At 49.1% G+C, this 19,467-nt stretch overlaps 1 protein-coding gene and 1 pseudogene across 1 annotated transcript in view; one reads left to right on the top strand and one right to left on the bottom strand.

The window, feature by feature from the left end:
- The window catches only part of LOC148517641 (protein kinase C delta type-like), an 81,121-nt gene that overhangs the window by 45,492 nt on the left and 16,162 nt on the right, over positions 1–19,467 (bottom strand). Inside the window, exon 4 of the mRNA XM_088478491.1 lies at positions 1,747–1,917. Within this exon, the coding sequence (XP_088334617.1) occupies positions 1,747–1,917 (171 nt within the window). The remainder of the gene's footprint in view (positions 1–1,746; positions 1,918–19,467) is intronic.
- The window catches only part of LOC148517640 (serine/threonine-protein kinase PLK2-like), an 83,085-nt pseudogene continuing 75,930 nt past the window's right edge, over positions 12,313–19,467 (top strand).

The following is a 19,467-nucleotide window of genomic DNA, read 5'->3' as shown; positions in this document are numbered from 1 at the left end:
AGATTTAATTTTTAAAAAGAAAAGTCACAGCAGAATATTAGCATACAGTCAGGTGCATAAATATTGGGACATAGACAGAATTCTCATATTTTGGCCTCTATTCACCACCACAATGGCATTGAAATGAAACAAACAAGATGTGCTTTAACTGCAGACTTTCAGATTTAATTTGAGGGTAATTACATCCAAATCAGGTGAACGGTGTAGGAATTACAACGGTTTCTATATGTGCCTCCCACTTTTTAAGGGGCCAAAAGTAATGGGGCTATCAACTCAAAAGCTATTTCATGGACAGGTGTGGGCTATTCCCTCGTTATTTCATTATCAATTAAGCAGGTAAAAGGTCTGGAGTTGATTCTAGGTGTGACATTTGCATTTGGAATCAGTTGCTGTCGACTCTCAATATGAGATCCAAAGAGCTGTCACTATCAGTGAAGCAAGCCATCATTAGGCTGAAAAATCAACACAAACCCATCAGAGAGATAGCAAAAACATTAGGTGTGGCCAAATCAACTGTTTGGAACATTCTTAAAAAGAAAGAACGCACCGGAGAGTTCAGCAACACCAAAAGACCCGGAAGACCACGGAAAACAACTGTGGTGGATGACAGAAGAATTATTTCCCTGGTGAAGAAAAACCCCTTCACAACAGTTGGCCAAATCAAGAACACTCTCCAGGAGGTAGGTGTATATGTGTCAAAGTCAACAATCAAGAGAAGACTTCACAAGAGTGAATATAAAGGGTTCACCACAAGATGTAAACCATTGGTGAGCCACAAAAACAAGAAGACCAGATTAGAGTTTGCCAAACAACATCTAAAAAAGCCACTACAGTTCTGGAACATCATCCTATGGACAGATGAGACAAAGATCAACTTGTACCAGAGTGATGGGAAGAAAAGAGTATGGAGAAGGAAAGGAACTGCTCATGATCCAAAACATACCACCTCATCAGTGAAGCATAGTGGTGGTAGTGTCATGGCGTGGGCATGTATGGCTGCCAATGGAACTGGTTTCCTTGTATTTATTGATGATGTGACTGCTGACAAAAGCAGCAGAATGAATTCTGAAGTGTTTCGGGCAATATCATATGCTCATATTCAGTCAAATGCTTCAGAACTCATTGGACGGTGCTTCACAGTGCAGATGGACAATGACCCGAAGCATACTGCAAAAGCAACCAAAGAGTTTTTTAAGGCTAAAAAGTTGAATGTTATGCAATGGCCAAGTCAATCCCCTGACCTGAATCCGATTGAGCATGCATTTCACTTGATGAAGACAAAACTGAAGGGAAAATGCCCCAAGAACAAGCAGGAACTGAAGACATTTGCAGTAGAGGCCTGGCAGAGCATCACCAGGGATGAAACCCAGCGTCTGGTGATGTCTATGTGTTCCAGACTTCAGGCTGTAATTGCCTGCAAAGGATTTGCAACAAAGTATTAAAAAGTGAAAGTTAGATTTAGGATTGTTTAGTTTGCCCCATTACTTTTGGCCCCTTAAAAAGTGGGAGGCACATATAGAAACCGTTATAATTCCTACACCGTTCACCTGATTTGGATGTAATTACCCTCAAATTAAATCTGAAAGTCTGCAGTTAAAGCACATCTTGTTTGTTTCATTTCAAAGACATTGTGGTGGTGAATAGAGGCCAAAATATGAAAATTCTGTCAATGTCCCAATATTTATGCACTTGACTGTATATGGTACGTATGGATATTAAGCAATAAAGAAGCAATCACAGCAGTACCTTGGTCTGCAGAGCAAAGTAGGCATGTGTGAGGAAGGCGCTCCCATGTGCAACTTCTAACACCCTCCGTTCCACAAACGCGAGTTCTTTGCCCTCGGCGAGCAGATCCCTCTTCTTGATGACCTTGACAGCCAACAACTGGCTGCTACGTGAGTCTGCTGCCAACAGGACCTAGAGGAAATATCACAGTGTCAGCCTCATAAACAACACAGGAACATGAAGGCAAATGTGTTGTTGTCCAACAAGCAGTGGCGTAACTAGGGTATATGGAGCCCAGGGCAAATTTTAAAATGGAGCCCCCCCTCCTATGTGGCGCGAAGAGAAGAGAGGCGTGGTCACAAGGGGCATGGCCACGTAAAAATGGGGCATGTCAACATGACACACAGCTCTCTCTCATCACTCTGAACATTCCTTTCCATTCCATATGCACCTTAATGCAGTGCCCCCAGTAGTGATCTTCCTTATGCAGTGCCCCATGTAGTGGTCCGCCCTATGCAGTGCCCCCAGTAGTGGTCCCCCTTATGCAGGCCCCCAGTAGTGCCCCTTATACAGTGCCCCCAGTAGTGGTCTCCCGTATGCATGCAAGTAGTGATCCCCCTTATGCAGTGCCCCATGTAGTGGTCCCCCTTATGCAGGCCCTCAGTAGTGATCCCCCCTATCCAGTGCCCCTTATACAGTACCCCCAGTAGTGTTCCTCCTTCTGCAGTCCCCCAGTAGTGATCCCCCTATCCAGTGCCCCTTATACAGTGCCCCCTGAGGTGTTCCTCCCTATTCAATGCCCCCAATAGTCCCCCCCATGCAGTGCCCACAGTAGTGGTCCCCCTTATGCAGGCCCTCAGTAGTGATCCCCCTATCCAGTGCCCCTTATACAGTACACCCAGTAGTGTTCCCCCTTCTGCAGGCCCCCAGTAGTGATCCCCCTATCCAGTGCCCCTTATACAGTGCCCCCTGTAGTGGTCCTCCCTATTCAATGCCCCCAGTAGTCCCCCCATGCAGTGCCCAAAGGAGTAGCCCCCTCCCCAGTAGTGCCCCCAGTAGTGGGTCCTCCCCCCGATGCAGTGCCCCAGTAGTAGCCCTCTCCCCAGTAGTGGTCCCCCCCCCCACCCCGATGCAACACACGAGTTAAAGAAAGACCACTTACCTTAATCCCGGCTCCTGCTCCCACTGCCGTCCAAACCACCGGGCTTTCGCGCTCTGCATTATGGGAGAGACGTTGTGACGTCTCTCCCGTTAGCCACTGCAGGAGCCGGAAGACCAAGCTCATGAGTGAGCTCCAGCCCGGCTCTTGCAGCGGGCACAGCAGCCAATGAGAGTCTGTCTGACTCTCATTGGCTAGTGATTAACACACACATTGCTGCCGGGCGGCGGCGATGTGTGTGCAGCAGCAGCAGCCAATGAGAGTCTGTCTGACTCATTGGCTGCTGGCTGGTTAACACACACATCGCCGCCGCGCTGGCCAGTGGCGGAACTCCCGGAGACAATGGAGTCAGTTGCCGCCGGGCGCCCAGCCCTGAAGGGGGCATCTGGCTCCATTGTCTCCAGGGACCCGGCCGTTCCACTTCCTTCCACCGCATCTATACCTACCCCTATACCGCTAACGCCGGCTTCACTAGTCTGTAAATAAAAGAAAGCCAGAGAGAGGAGCCGCTGAGCTGAGCGCCAATCAGCATCAGCGGCGCTCCTCCTCCGGCTCCACTACACACTCTGTGCTCTCTGCGGGCCGCGGACGTCACCACGTATCATGTGACCGCCCGCGACCTCATCCTGCGCCTGCCCCGTGCTCCTCTGAAGAGCCGCCCGACACTGCAGAGTGCAGATGGACCGTGGTGGTGGAGACACTGTCTGTGGAGAGTGCGGCTGGGACCCGGGAGACAGGATCTGCGTGGTGGACCACCTCCCGGAGAAATAAAACTGGCTGATCGGGAGCCGGCAGCCCCTGCTGTCTGAGAGCTCAGCCACAGGTAAGAGCTCCCCTCCCTTTGCCCCCCAGAACTATCACCTCCCTCTCCCTTTGGGTTCTGCCATGTTGCCCACTCCTATTACCCTGTACCTCAGCTTTTGCATGTCCTCGAATATTAGCAATGCCCCCCCTCTCTGCTAGTCCATGATAAGTTTCTGAAGCCCCCTCTATTGCCAAGCCCCTGCCTCGCACCCTCTTGCCAGTCACAGTCCTGCATCACCCTCCTGGCAGCTACCAGCAGTCCCCATTGGAATGGTCTTCTCCTCTCTATGCGTCCCCTAAACCTGGGAGGGGGCGGTAGGAGACAGGATGGATGGAGAGGCGGCCCGGAATAGCTGTTTACCTGCACCGGGGACGTGGGACAGCACCTTTCTGCGAGGGAAGGAAAATTGTATCCGTGGCGTAGTGTAAAATCCATCAAAGGCTGGAGAGGAGGAGAAGATGAGAGGGCGGGCAGCAGCAGCAGCAGCAGCACACATAGCTATCTACTGTATGTGCAGGACAGGCTGATGATCTATACTTACTATATATTATATGTGTGGCACGGAGATTATATATATATATACATATCATGGGCAGGGTTATGATTAATCTTTATACTGGAGAACCAAATATAACTGTTCTGGGTGCGCCAGGACGTATTGTGATACATACTATAGGACAGTGACAGATACAAGGGCAGAACTATGGGAGACAATGGAGGCGCCTGCCGCCGGGCTCCAGCTCTAAAGAGGGCACCTCCTCCATTGTCCACAACATATTCACCCCACTTAGGGCTGTAACTATGTACCATCATGGCCCTTCATGGCACCTGATAAGCCACCATACACTAGTGGAGAACTTCGTGTCAGACCATCAGCTGCTGTCTTAGTCTATCTATAGCCTGTCTGCATGAGAATTGCTACATTACAGTGTCAGCGGCTGTCGGGGGGGCACCAAATTATAACTTGCCTCCGGGCGTCTAGGATGAACTTACGCCACTGGCGCTGGCGGCGATATGTGTGTAAATACACCAGCCGGAGCCCGCCTCCCACCCTCCGCCTGGCGCTATTGGGTAGGCGCTTAGGGGGAGGGAAGGGGCTCGGCTGTGTGTGCAGCACAGGACCGGTGCTGGGCGCATGGAAGCCTAGCACCGGTCCTGAGTAAATGTGTAGCAGTGACCGCACTCACTGCGGTCAGCGCTACACTGGCTATCTAGGGCAGGTCGGTACCGTGGTTGGCGGTGCCCCCCTGCGCCATTGGTCCCACGGCATCCAGGGCACGTGCCCGCTCGCCCTGCCCTAGTTACCCCACTGCCAACAAGGATTTTACTATTTTATTAAATAAGACAGAACAATAAGAAGCTTTTGGTCTGCACTGTCATTTTCCCCAACCCATAATACAATTTAGCTAAGGCCGCGGACGTGAGGATGAGGCTCCAAGTGGACCTGGGACAGGTACTTTGTATATGTACCTCCCTCCACCCCCTCTCAGCTTCTCTGTCTGCTGGAGAAAAAGTTTGCAGCCACTGATGTGAGGAGTTGTATGAATGTAAATCAGTCTGCTAAGGCCCTGATTCAGAGCCGGACGCTCTGACAGAGCGCTTTTAGAACGGCCTCCTGGCCGCTCGCATAGCTGTGGGTGACCACCCACAGCTATAGCGAGCGGCCAGGAAGATGGTCGCGATGGTCAAGACCATCACGACCATCGGGCTTGCGACGAGACCCTTGTGGTAGGGTCTCGTTGCCGCAAGCCCCAGAGAGATTTCGGCTCTAACAGAGCCGGAATCTCTCCACTGACATCACTTGTGACGTCAGGGGGGCCCAGCCCCAAACGGTAGGCGTTCACATGGGAACGCCTCTGTTTGGGCAGCCACCCCCCGGCCCGCCCGCCAATGGGGGCGTGCTGTCACTCAACATCGACAGCACGCCCCCTTTGGTACGAGACCCGGAGCGACGGAGTGCCCGTCGCTATCCGGGTCTCGCGCATGCGCATGACTGAGCCGGCCCTGGTCTGCGCATGTGCTTTGGGCCACCATCGACCCGGTTGCGAGCGCTCAGCGCTTGCGACCGGGTCTGAATCAGACCCTAAGTGTGCATTAGATGCAGTATTGTACCTAGTTTTCCCACTTTGCACATATAGGCCCTCATTCAGAGCCGTACGCTCTGAGCAGAGCGCACGCTCTGAATGAGGGCCGGGCTCCATTTTCATGGAGCGTCCTCCTGGACGCTCGTATAGCTGTGGGTCACCACCCACAGGCTATACGAGCGTGCTTTGTGATGGCCGCGATGGTCGAGACCATCGCGACCATCGAAATTGCGAGCCGGAGCCTGCGGTTGAGGTTTTCAACCGCAAGCTCCGGAGTGATTTTGGCTCTATCAGAGCCAAAATCACTCCCACTGACATCACTAGTGATGTCAGTGGGCCGGCTTCTGACGGGAGGCGTTCCCGTGGGAACGCCCCCGTCAGGGAGGCACGCCCCCGGCACGCCCACCAAAGGGGGCGTGCTGTCAATCAACATTGACAGCACGCCCCCTTTGATCGGACACAACGAGCGAAGGACTTTCCTTCGCTCGTCGCGTCTGGCGCATGCGCACGACGGAGCTCCCTCCGTCGTGCGCATGCTCAGTGCATAACATCGACCCACTTGCGAGCGGACAGCCGCTCGCGAGTGGGTCTGAATCAGGCCCATAGACTTGAATTATCTATTATTTATTTTAACAAAGGATTTGCTGCTGCTCTCATACTGTATGTGATTGGCTGAGCAGTGTAAGAGATCGCTCCTGCTTAGCTACCTATTACCTTTCCCTACTCACTGGAGCTTAAATCATTTGGTGTAGGGACAGTCAGGTGCTTCTCGGGAGTGACCCATTCATTCGAAGGGGCAGATTCAATTAGCCGTGAGTCATTAAGTTTGTTTTGTTAGCTAAAGTACCCGGAACTATTCAATTATAGACACTTGAGCAGCTCAGAGCCAGCAGGTAGCAGTGGTGCCAAAAGGGGGAGCGGGTACTGTTTACCGGGGCCTGGGCTTGTGTGAGGGACCCGGTAGGGGCCCAGGGTTGCCCCCTTCCCCTGTAACATTTCTGGAGATCGCACCCACTGAGCAGCACCAGCATCCTCTTTCTGAGTGATGTGTGAGGGGATGTGTATCTTTTCATTTGCCCCCAGGACCCAGGGGCATTTCTAGAGAGGAGGGGGCCCATGTGCAGTCTCCGACACGGGTCCCCTCCTCTCTGTCCGGTGACCGGCAGCGTACTGAGCTGTGTGCAGTCAGCACCGGAGTTATAGACTCTGGGCCCAGACTCTATAGAGTATGCGCTAGTCACCGGGAAAACGGCCGCGGTGGCCATTTTCTCTGTACTGTGCAAACGATTGTAAAATGGCTGCGCCTGCCATTTTCCGGTCGTTTTTACAACGATGAATCCCTGCACCGACGTGGACTCCGGTAGGTAAATAATACTATGGGTGCAGGGTGTGCCCCGCGCACCCTGGACCTATTATGGAGACAGCAAGAGGTCCTGGCAGTTAATGCTAATTTCTCCTGGTACCTCTGGATGCTGGAAGTATAAATAAGCTTTAGCTGCTGTTCCTGGGCTGCTTGTGGGTTTGTAATTGAATAGCTCTGAGCACATTTGTAGGGGGACAGACCGCAAGACTCAATCTGTGGCTAATTTCATCTGGCCCATATGTTTTTTCTCTTTCCCATATGGATTACCATATTCCCCAGCATAAGAAAGAAAGAAGATGCTAGGTAGGTATTTATTATGGGCGCAGCATTGTTTTCTTGAACAACTAATTATTAGTTATGCTTTTTTTTATAATCAGTGACATGATTTATTTCTTTATAATCAGTGACATGATTTATTTCTTTATAATCAGTGACATGATTTATTTCTTTATAATCAGGGACATGATTTATTTCTTTATAATCAGTGACATGATTTATTTCTTTATAATCAGGGACATGATTTATTTCTTTATAATCAGGGACATGATTTATTTCTTTATAATCAGTGACATGATTTATTTCTTTATAATCAGTGACATGATTTATTTCTTTGTAATCAGGGACATGATTTATTTCTTTGTAATCAGTGACATGATTTATTTCTTTATAATCAGTGACATGATTTATTTCTTTATAATCAGGGACATGATTTATTTCTTTATAATCAGTGACATGATTTATTTCTTTATAATCAGGGACATGATTTATTTCTTTATAATCAGTGACATGATTTATTTCTTTGTAATCAGTGACATGATTTATTTCTTTATAATCAGTGACATGATTTATTTCTTTATAATCAGGGACATGATTTATTTCTTTATAATCAGTGACATGATTTATTTCTTTATAATCAGTGACATGATTTATTTCTTTGTAATCAGGGACATGATTTATTTCTTTGTAATCAGTGACATGCTTTATATCTTTAGGCTCAAGAGCATACTTTATTTGTTTAGACCATAGTTATTATTCGTTTATAGATGCAATATTTATTGTAATATATTTTCATAGTACTATCCTGGTATCCAATGGCCAGGGGTAAAAGGAGAGGCCTGGAAGCTTAGATATTAAACCCCTCATCTGATTTCTGTTTGCAAACTGCATTCTAATCCACAGTTTAGTACATTTACTCTTGTAATACCTTTAATGCCACAGATTTGTACCTTGCAGGTTGCATTTCAGTGAAACAGCATTTCTTGTACAGTGTAAAGACAAACATCACACACATACAAAAGTGCCACATGTAATAAAGGCAATATTAATTTAAACCATAACTTATGTTGCGTGGCAAATTTATCGAAACAATGGAAATGTTAAATTTAATAAAAGGTGTAATTCCAGGGTCGGATTAATAAATGGGGCGGGTGGAGCTGCAGGCCCATCGTGAAAATTGTCTCGCCACCCAAAAGATTAGCTGGTAGTGTTGACAAAAAAAAAAAATCCTGTCACAGGCTGCCAGCTGCCTTGTGCTGCCTGTGGGGGGACATTAACTACAGGTGCCCATCCACTAGACGATTAAGTTGAGCGATTGGACGATAACAATCGTTTGCAAATCATTTGCAAAAGTGTCTAATACAACCAGCGAGGTGCGTGCCCACTGGTCGTTTAGACATCTATCATCTTGCAAACATACTGATCAAACTGACGATAACGTCAGGTTGAGCATGTTTGCAGATGATGATTGAGCCTGTACTGAACGACTGCTCGTTCAGTGCAGGCTCATCACATACTGACAAACGACTGCACGATTACAATGTCGTAATTGTGCAGTCGTTTTCATGTCTGCTAGTGGATGGGCACCTTTAAATTGAAGTGCTGCTGCTAGTGCTGTAGGATAAGCAGAGGGAGGGGGTGTGTTCTGAGGACAGGGGGCGTGGCTAAATGGACCATTGTACTGCCTCCTGCCTGCTTATCTGGCTGCTCTGGTATCATGGAGCAGAGGGCTTATCTGTGACAACTAGAACAACCAGTACCTGACCTACAAGATAAGAGAGAGTTTAACTACTGTTTAAGTATGTGTGTGTAAGTGTCTCAAACTATGTGTGACTCGCAAGCGGGTCGTTGGTGAGGACCTGCGCATGTGCAGCGGCCGATGTGCTCGTGCGCAAGCCCCGGAGCGAGTGACAAAATTCACTTGCTCCGGGGCTCACTACAAAAGGGGCGGCTGTCGATGTTGATCGACAGCTCGTCTCATTTTGTAGGTGGGGAGGGGGGTGGCCGGACAAACGGAGGCGTTCCTGAAGGAACGCCTGCCGTTTGTAGGTGGCCCTACTGACATCAACAGTGATGTCAGTAGGTAGCTTCCTGCTCTGTTAGAGCAGGAAGCTACCTGGGGCTTGCGTTAGATGAGACCCTACCCCAAGGGTCTCGTCGCATGTCACGATGGTCTCGACCATCACCTGGTCACTCGCTAAAAGCTTAGCGAGTGGCCAGGAGGCCGGCAAGAAAAAACAAAGCGGCCGCCCTCATTTAGAGCGAGCGCTCGCTTTTTGCGAGCAGCTCTGAATGAGGTCCTATGTGTGCATGTATGATGCTCTGTATGTGTGACCCTGTATGTTTATCTGCATAGAAATGAGATCTGCTGCATGTGTGACTGCATATGTGATCTGCTGCATGTGTGACTGCATATGTGACCTGCTGCATATGTGACTACATATGTGACCTGCTGCATGTGTGACTGCATATGTGACCTGCTGCATGTGTGACTAAATATGTGACCTGCTGCATGTGTGACTGCATATGTGACCTGCTGCATGTGTGAGTGCATATGTGATCTGCTGCATATGTGACCTGCTTTATGTGTGACTGCATATGTTACCTGCTGCATGTGTGACTGCATATGTGACCTGCTGCATGTGTGACTGCATATGTGACCTGCTGCATGTGTGACTGCATATGTGACCTGCTGCATGTGTGACTAAATATGTGACCTGCTGCATGTGTGACTAAATATGTGACCTGCTTCATGTGTGACTACATATGTGACCTGCTGCATGTGTGACTACATATGTGACCTGCTGCATGTGTGACTGCATATGTTACCTGCTGCATGTGTGACTGCATATGTGATCTGCTGCATGTGTGACTGCATAGGTGATCTGCTGCATGTGTGACTGCATAGGTGATCTGCTGCATGTGTGACTGCATATGTGATCTGCTGCATGTGTGACTGCATATGTGATCTGCTGCATGTGTGACTGCATATGTGACCTGCTGCATGTGTGACTAAATATGTGACCTGCTGCATGTCTGACTACATATGTGACCTGCTGCATGTGTGACTGCATATGTTACCTGCTGCATGTGTGACTGCATATGTGATCTGCTGCATGTGTGACTCCCTGTATATGCACACATGTTACATACGTTTTTCTTATGTGATGGAATTGGTGTGAAATGCTCCTTGTATTTACCGCCTACTAGTAACTCCCTGTTACTGTCTCTATCTCATTTATTGGGGGCAATTCCATTCAGCGCAATGTTGAATAGTCCTAGGAAGGAATTCCTAGAGCTATACAATTGACCACGCTGTTAGGTCCAACTAGAATCACTAAATGGCGCACATCCACTACACGATTAAAATGAGCGATTGAACAATAACGATTAATCATTGTCAAATCGTTCATTAAAATGTCTAAAACGACCAGCAATGCGCGCTCCCGCTGGTCATTTTAGACATCTATCGGGCAAACATGCTGAACAACCTGACGATAAGGTCAGGTTGAGCATGTTAGGGGATGATTGATGTGACTACACTGACCGACTGCTCGTTCAGTGTGGGCACAGCACATACTGTCAAACGAGTGCACGATTACAATGTTGCAATCCTGCAGTCGTTTTGAGGTCTGCTAGTGGATGTGTGCCTTAAGTTGAATAATGCGGGTTACGGCGCCATAAGCTTGGTGTTTAGTCGTGGTAACCGGCATTCTCTGACTAAAGTGCCAGCCGCGAGGCTGTTAGCTCCGCGCTAAGCCAGAAAATAGCATTGCAGCCAGCACTGAAGTTGGATTTCTGTTTGCAACTGAGGAGGGTGCGAGCAGATATCCTGTAGTATGACTTAACAACACAGTGAATTGAATAGCTTTGGGAACTCCTTACTGGGGCTATTCAACATCATGCTGAGTTGAATTGCCCCCATTATGACTATGCTATTAATTTTAGACTTTTAATTAATTTTATTATATATGTAGGGCGTGGTCTAAACTGATGTGAGACGTTGAGGTCCTCTGCTATCTCCAGAAGCAGCGCTGACCCGGAGGCTCCTATAGCGGTGGCGACTAAGAGATCTGCCAGCTGAGAAGAGCTGATTAATGGGCTGTGTACAAAGGTGGCGATTCAATCCAATGCAAATTGAATAGCGCCGGGAACGAGCTCCCGGATCTATTCAATTCAGTACGCTGTGTGGTCAGAGAATGACAGTTATTGCGCCTTAACAAGGGTGTTAAGGCGCTTTAACCGGCATTCTCTGACCAAAGTGCCGGGTGCGCGGTTGTTAGCGCCGCGTTAAGCAGAAAAACAGCTACGCGCTCGGCACTTTGGTCGGATTTCTCTCCACATCCCCAGGGGGGTGCGAGAAGAAATCCTTTAGCAGCCCAAACAGTGCGGTGAATTGAATAGCTGTGGGAGCTCCCTCCCGTAACTATTCAACATCACGTTGAATTTAATCGCCCCCATAGTTCTTAGCCTTGATGTATGTGAGCATTATTACAAGTAAAATTATACTTTTTATACTATTCTCATGAGTGCGCTATTCCTACTATCTGCATATATATATATTTTATTTTTTTTTAAAGAATTTTTATATATATATATCACATGGGACAGATCTTGGCGGATCATATATATGTCAATGATGGTGACACTCGGTAATAAAACTATGCTTAACTGCAGACAGTAGGAACCAACGTTTCAATACTTTATTGTATTGTCTTCAAGGTACCGTGAAGACGATGCAATAAAGTATGGAAACATTGGTATATATTTTCTGCAGTTAAGCATCATTTATTAATGAGTGCCGTTGTCATTGGAATCTGTATTGTGGGTTCACTTGATGGACACCTGCAAGTATATATATGTGTGTGTGTACAGGCATAAATGATTGTGTATATATACATATAATTATATATATTATTATTATGTCATCACAGCGTACTGCAGTCATGATAGGATGATGGGCAGCGTTCGGAATCAGACATGGTGTCATAGGATATAAGGTGAGCTTTATTCTTTTAGTTTTGTGCATACTCCTGCTGAGCTGATAGGTGTGATATATTTTGTCAACAGTGAGAATGTCGACAGCATTATGTTCTGAATGACGACATTCAGGATGTTAACAATATAATGCAGGATTACATTATGTAGATGGATGCTCAGGGGTACCAATTATATGTGCTGCAGATTTATTGAGACTTTTTTCTTTTTAGATCTAGTTGATTTGTACATTTTCTATGATTAGGTCTCTAATGCAGTTGTTACATTCTCTTTATTATATATGTGGTTTATTGGCTTATTATGATTAGTGTATCATGCTCACAGTATCATTATGTTTGTATATGTGCTATTACCTACTTGCATGTACTTGGGATTATTTCTATTTATGTATACACTCTGTTTCTATAGTAACCAAGCAAACTCCGAAAAGGATGTGCCGAGGTGGACACAGCCGCCAATTGTAGCCTGCCGGTCCAATGCTAGAAACTCACATTTGAATATATAAGGTTAGTGTTTTATGATGTACATTGGGCCTGATTCAGAGTTGTACACAGTCTCTGGACGCAGCTGCTCTGCGATAATATGTAAAAGTAGCAGGATGCTTTTGTGATCCACAGCTGCATGGCATCACCTGCATGAACATCGGTCATCTAAGTAACCCTCAGGTTACCCAAGATGGCCGTGAGTTTCACGCTTCCGGGGCCAGTGGAGCTGCGTCCAAGGATGCAGCCACTAACCTTGGTACGCCCAGAAAAACGGGGTTGACACGCCACCACTTTCTGTAAAAACCACTTCCCCTTTCCCAAACAACCACAAAGAGCAAAATTTACTAAGCAGCGGGTTCTAAACCCTGGCGGTTTGGTGGCGGTTTGATGGCGGGTTCTAAACGCCGGGAATTTGGTGGCGGTTTTGCGGCGGTTTCTAAATGACAGCCCTGTTCTATTCTATTCTAAAATGTGTTATGACGGTGGTTTTGCAGCGGTTTTGGCCTTAGTAAATCTGCGGATAGCAAAACCGCCACCAAACCGCCGGAGGTTAGAACCCGCCGCTTAGTAAATTTTGCCCAGAATGTCAATCATACTGCGGTTTAGAGAGCACTGTGACCATTGTCACAGACACAGATCTGCACATGCGCAGTACAGATCCTACGCATGTGCAGAATGACAAAGATCGGAGATGTACGTAAACTATCGGGCTTCCGTACATCTCTCAATCAGGCCCACTGTTCCCTGAGGAGATAATTACACTCTGAGAGATTGGAATGCAAGTGCTTACTGCTGACTCATCTGTTTAACAGTTCCCTGAGTGCCGATTGCATCTGGGCAATAGGAGTGATGGACACATAAGTGACAATGGCAAGGTTAGAAATAATGATTTTTATTTGAAATAATTTTGTCCTTCAAACTTTGCTTTCTCCAAAGAATGCTCCTTTTGCAGCAATTACAGCATTGCAGACCTTTGGCATTCTAGCTGTTCATTTGTTGAGGTAATCTGAAGAAATTTCACCCCACACTTCCTGAAGCACCTGCCACAAGTTGGATTGGCTTGATGAACACTTCTTGCGTACCATACGGTCAGTAGAAAAGAGAGGGGGGTTTAACCACCTATTGTTCCTCAGCACACTGAACCATACCAGCAACAATATATGAACACTATATGGTAATAGAATTTCAGAGATATTAGTTGCATGCATTTGCAAATACATGGGAAACTGCTAGGCCTCGTCAAGGCTTCTCTGTCACTAGCAGTTCCTACACTAAACGGTTCACGTCCGGGGGGCAGAGTACCCCAAATTAAGACCAGCCCAGGACCCCCCCAGGGCATCACACGAAAAATGGAAAAAGGGGTGACTCCCAGGTAAGCTGGCTCTCAATTCGGATGCATTTATGTATGTGCCTTTATCGTGAGGCCTTACATTTGCCAAAAAATATATATGTGCCTTTATTATGAGGCTTTAATTGGCATACATTACATTTGGGGTGAGCGTTTGGGGCGTAGGGACCCCGAGGCTGCTCTGGCTGGGCCTCCTGAGGGCATCACCACTTAATACTCATAGTTACTTTTCACATCACCTTTTTATGTTTGTTTATTATTCATGTAATTTTTCACATATATTTTAACCCCTTAACACTTAGTAATTACTCGCACACTTCTATACTTTACACCGCACTGTCATTCTTTTTCCATTTTTCGTGTGATGCCCTGGGGGGTCCTGGGCTGGACTTAATTTGGGGTGCTCTGCGCCCCGGATGTGAACCGTTTAGTGTAGGGACTGCTAGTGACAGAGAAGCCTTGACGAGGCCTAGCAGCATCCCATGTATTTGCAAATGCATGCAACTAATATCTCTGAAATTCTACTACCATATAGTTTTCATATATTGTTGCTGGTATGGTTTAGTGTGCTGAGGATCAATAGGGGGTTAAACCCCCCTCTCTTTTCTACTTGGTATGACCCCTCCCTTTCATGCACCTGTAAAAGTACTACCAGATTGATTGAGCAGCTGACATTTTTTTGTTTGTACCATACGGTCAAGCTGCTCCCACAACAGCTCAATGGGGTTGAGATCTGGTGACTGCTTTGGCCACTCCATTACAGACAGAATACCAGCTGCCTGCTTCTTTCCTAAATAGTTCTTGCATGATTTGGAGGTGTGCTTTGGGTCATTGTCCTGTTGTAGGAGGAAATTGGCTCCAATCAAGTGCTGTCCACAGGGTATGGCATGGCGTTGCAAAATGGAGTGATAGCCTTCCTTATTCAAAATCCCTTTTACCTTGTACAAATCTCCCACTTTACCAGCACCAAAGCAGCCCCAGACCATCACATTACCTCCACCATGCTTGACAGATGGCATCCGGCACTCTTCCAGCATCTTTTCTCTTGTTCTGCATCTCACAAATGTTCTTCTGTGTGATCCAAACACCTCAAACTTCGATTCGTCTGTCCATAACAGTTTTTTCCAATCTTTCTCTGTCCAATGTCTGTTTTCTTTTGCCCATATTAATCTTTCCTTTTATTGGCCAGTCTTAGATATGGCTTTTTCTTTGCCACTCTGCCTAGAAGGCCAGCATCCCGGAGTCGCCTCTTCACTGTGAGCGTTGACACTGGCGTTTTGCGTGTACCATTTAATGAAGCTGCCAGTTGAGGACTTGCGAGGCGTCTATTTCTCAAACTAGAGACTCTAATGTACTTGTCTTCTTGCACAGTTGTGCACCAGGGCCTCCCACTTCTCTTTCTACTCTGGTTAGAGCCTGTATGTGCTGTTCTCTGAAGGGAGTAGTACATACTGTTGTAGGAAATGTTCAGTTTCTACTTCAGGGTCCATAGGGGGTCCACAGGGTTGACCTTGGGGTATAGCTGGATCTGGATCCATGGGCACCACGCAGTTAAAGCTTTGCTGCTCCCAGGATGCACTTGAGTCCGTCCTCCTCTATACCCCGCCCCGGCCACAGGCACCTCAGTTTTAGTTGGTGCCCGGCCGGAGTCGGGTCACCCTGCGCAGTGGGGCTGCATAAGCAGCCCCTAAGCTTTATTCTTTATTTAAAAAAAAAAAAAAAAGAAGATTTTATTATTTTATTTTTACTGTCTTCAGAGCGGCAGCATCAGACTGTCCATCTGGACGTCTATGCTGCCGCTCCAACAGCCCCGCTGGCGCTGCGACGCCGGTACTGATCCGGGGATCGCAGCGGGACCCCGGAGTCAGTGCTAGTGTGGCTCCGGGACCACCCAAGGACTGCTGCCGGACTGAAGGGGCCAGGTAAGCCGCGTGCAGCGCTGTCAGCGCTGCACGCGGGGAAAATGCAGTCTTCATGCCGCCGGTCTCTGGGGACAGACCGGCGGCGCTAGTAGCGGCGGCGGGCTCCCCCTCTTCAGGCATACCCCGCGTGTCCGCTGGCCCCCGGGGTGTAAGTACCGGCGGGTAACCGGCTTCCCCGGGGGTTTAGTACTAGCAGGGGAGGCAGCCTTCCCTGCTTCAGCGCTCCTCCCCTCAGCCCAGCGCGCCTTCTCTCATGTGTGCTGGCGTCGCTGGGCTGTTCTCACTCGGCCACTCCTCCTCAGAGCTCTCCGGCGGCCATCTTCCTCAGGCAGCATAGCAGAGCTCCCAGGCAGGCTTCCAGTGGACCAGTCCCCCTGCGTACCTCTCCCCCTGCAAAGGACAGTGTTCGCAGCGCTATAGCCCTCCCAGACACTGAATCTGGGAGGTTGATTGTAGCGGAAGGTGCAGTGAGTATAACTTCTCTGCATGGTATGTGACTTTTGCTAGTGCTGCTGTCTGTGCTTATTTTCTACTTACTGTCAGCTTTTGGTGGACGTCCTCTCCAGCTCTGTTCAGAGTCTGGCGGCTTCGTCATCGGCTTTTCAACATATGTTGCACAGTGATTTGCCCCCACGGGCGTCCAAGCGTTCCGTTCCGGCTTCACTGGCGGCTCAGTTCACGGACACGGACGTGTCTTCGGATGACGGGGAGATCCATGAAGACTCTGACTCGGATGCCGGGGCCCAGGAGATGGAGGCTAAGTCTTCCATTAATGTGCCGGCATTGGTTAGGGCGGTGCGGGCCATCCTTCACATTGAGGAGGTGTGCCCAGGTCAAAATACCCAAATTTTAAAAAGGCCAAGGTAGCTTCGACGGTTTTTCCCCTGTCCGATCAATTGACGGATCATATGGCAGGGGCCTGGCAGTTGCCCAGCAAGAGGTTCCAACCGCAGAAGCGGTTGGCTTCGAACTATCCGTTTCCGGAGGCTCATTGCAGGAAGTGGGAAACTCCTCCAGCGGTGGATTCCCACGTTACCCGCTTAATTAAAAGCGCTACGCTGCCTTTGCCGTCGATCTCCTCCCTGAAGGATCCCACGGACAGGAAGGTGGAGACTTGTTTGAAGTCTATTTACTCTCTCTCGGGGGCGGTGGCCCGTCCGTCCATGGCCATCTCTTGGGTGGCTAAGGCCATCGAGAGCTGGGCCAATGCTTTGGAGGATACCTTTCCGGAAGATGCTCCGGAGATCCAGAGAGCGTTGATAGGTCAAATGAGGGATGCGGCTTCCTACATTGGGGAAGCATCGTTAGACGCAAGCCTGCTAACCTCTCGGGTGTCGGCTGCAGCTGTGTCGGCGCGTCGGTCCTTGTGGCTGAGGTCTTGGAGAGCTGACGCTGACTCCAAAAAGGGACTGGAGGCCTTACCCTTTAATGGGGAGTTGCTTTTTGGTCCAGACTTGGACAAAATTGTGGACACTCTGGCTAAGTCTAAATCAGCCTTCCTCCCTTCGGCTTCTGCTCCTACCAAGGTACGGAGCTCTGCTTTTCGGTCCTTTCGGGTTCAGGGCAAGGCAAAAGGTCAGTCCTTCCCGAGGCAGTCGACGACCAAGGCCGCTTCTAAGCCCAAGAAGCAGCCCTGGAGTGCCAGGCGCCCTTCTTCCAAGCAGGAAGATAAACCTTCTGCCTGATGGGACGGGCCTCCCTCTGGGGGACCCCAGAGTGGGAGGCCGACTTCTTCTATTTGCCCAGTGCTGGCACAATACCACCACGGATGCCTGGGTTCGAGAAGTGGTCTCCCAGGGGTACGCCCTGTCTTTTCGGCACAGACCGCCCCACCAGTTTTTCTGCACGAGTCCTTCTCAGGATACGACAAAGTCTTTACAGATTCAGGAAGCTATAGAGTCCTTGCTGACAGCAGGGGTCATTGTTCCCGTTCCTCAATTACAACGAGGGACGGGGTTCTATTCTTCTCTGTTTCTGGTGTGGAAACCCAATGGTTCTCATCGCCCTATCCTCAACTTGAAGTCTCTGAACAAATTCCTCAGAGTTCCCAAGTTCAGGATGGAAACGTTACGTTCCATCATTCTGGCGATGGAACCGGGGGATTACATGGTGTCCCTGGATATCCAGGACGCCTACCTCCATGTTCCGATAGCACCTTCGCACCAGCGGTATCTGAGGTTCGCTATCCTTCAACACCATTACCAGTTCCGGGCGCTACCCTTTGGTCTCTCCACGGCACCGAGGATGATCACGAAGATTATGGCGGTCATGGCCGCACATCTTCGGAACCAGAATGTACGGCTACTACCGTATCTGGACGACCTCCTGTTGCTGGCGAGTTCCCCGGAGGTACTGCTTCATCATCTCCACTTGACGGTCGCTTGCCTGCAAGCGCACGGGTGGCTGATAAATTGGAAAAAGTCCTCCCTGATTCCATCTCAGCGGATGGTTCATTTGGGAGCCCTGCTAGATTCTCGGCAGCAAAGGATCTTCCTGACCCCGGAGAAGGTCTCCTCCCTGCAGCTGAGGATACACAGTTGCCTGAGCAGTTGCCGCCTGTCGGTCCATTCGGCTATGAGGGTTTTGGGCTCCATGGTGTCAACATTCGACATGGTGGAATTTGCCCAGTTCCATTCCCGGCCTCTGCAGGGGCTGATTCTATCGGAATGGAACGGGTTACCTCACCGGATCCGCTCTCAGTTGCTGGTGTTGTCCCCGGAGGTTCGGCAGTCTTGGGCTTGGTGGCTTCAGACAGCTCATCTGGTCGAGGGGCGTCCCTTTTGGATCCCGGACTGGGTCCTGCTCACGACGGATGCCAGTCTTCGGGGTTGGGGGGCAGTGACCGGCTCGTTGTCACTTCAGGGTCGTTGGTCTGCGGAAGAAGCTCTTCTTCCCATCAACATTCTGGAACTGCGGGCGGTTTATCGGGCCCTGCAGTCGTCCGGTCCCGCTCTTTACGGACGGCCGGTTCAGGTGCAGTCCGACAACGCCACCACGGTGGCGTATATCAACCACCAAGGAGGAACTCGAAGTCAGGCAGCAATGTCGGAGGTGTCTCGCATCCTTGCTTGGGCGGAGTGTCACATTCCAGCGATCTCGGCAGTCTTCATTCCCGGAGTCCTCAATTGGGAGGCGGACTTCCTCAGCCGTCACGACGTGCATCCCGGGGAATGGTCGCTTCACCCAGAGGTGTTTCAGCTACTCGTGGACAGGTGGGGGCTGCCGGAGCTGGACTTGATGGCCTCCCGTCACAATCACAAGTTGCCCGTTTACGGGTCAAGGACAAGAGACGCAGGCGCCAG

Source organism: Taudactylus pleione, unplaced genomic scaffold, assembly GCF_031769625.1.
Source record: "Taudactylus pleione unplaced genomic scaffold, aTauple2 ptg000214l, whole genome shotgun sequence".
Lineage (NCBI taxonomy): Eukaryota > Metazoa > Chordata > Amphibia > Anura > Myobatrachidae > Taudactylus > Taudactylus pleione.
The sequence above is the reverse complement of the archived record's forward strand: the minus strand, read 5'-3'. Positions and strand labels throughout refer to the sequence as shown.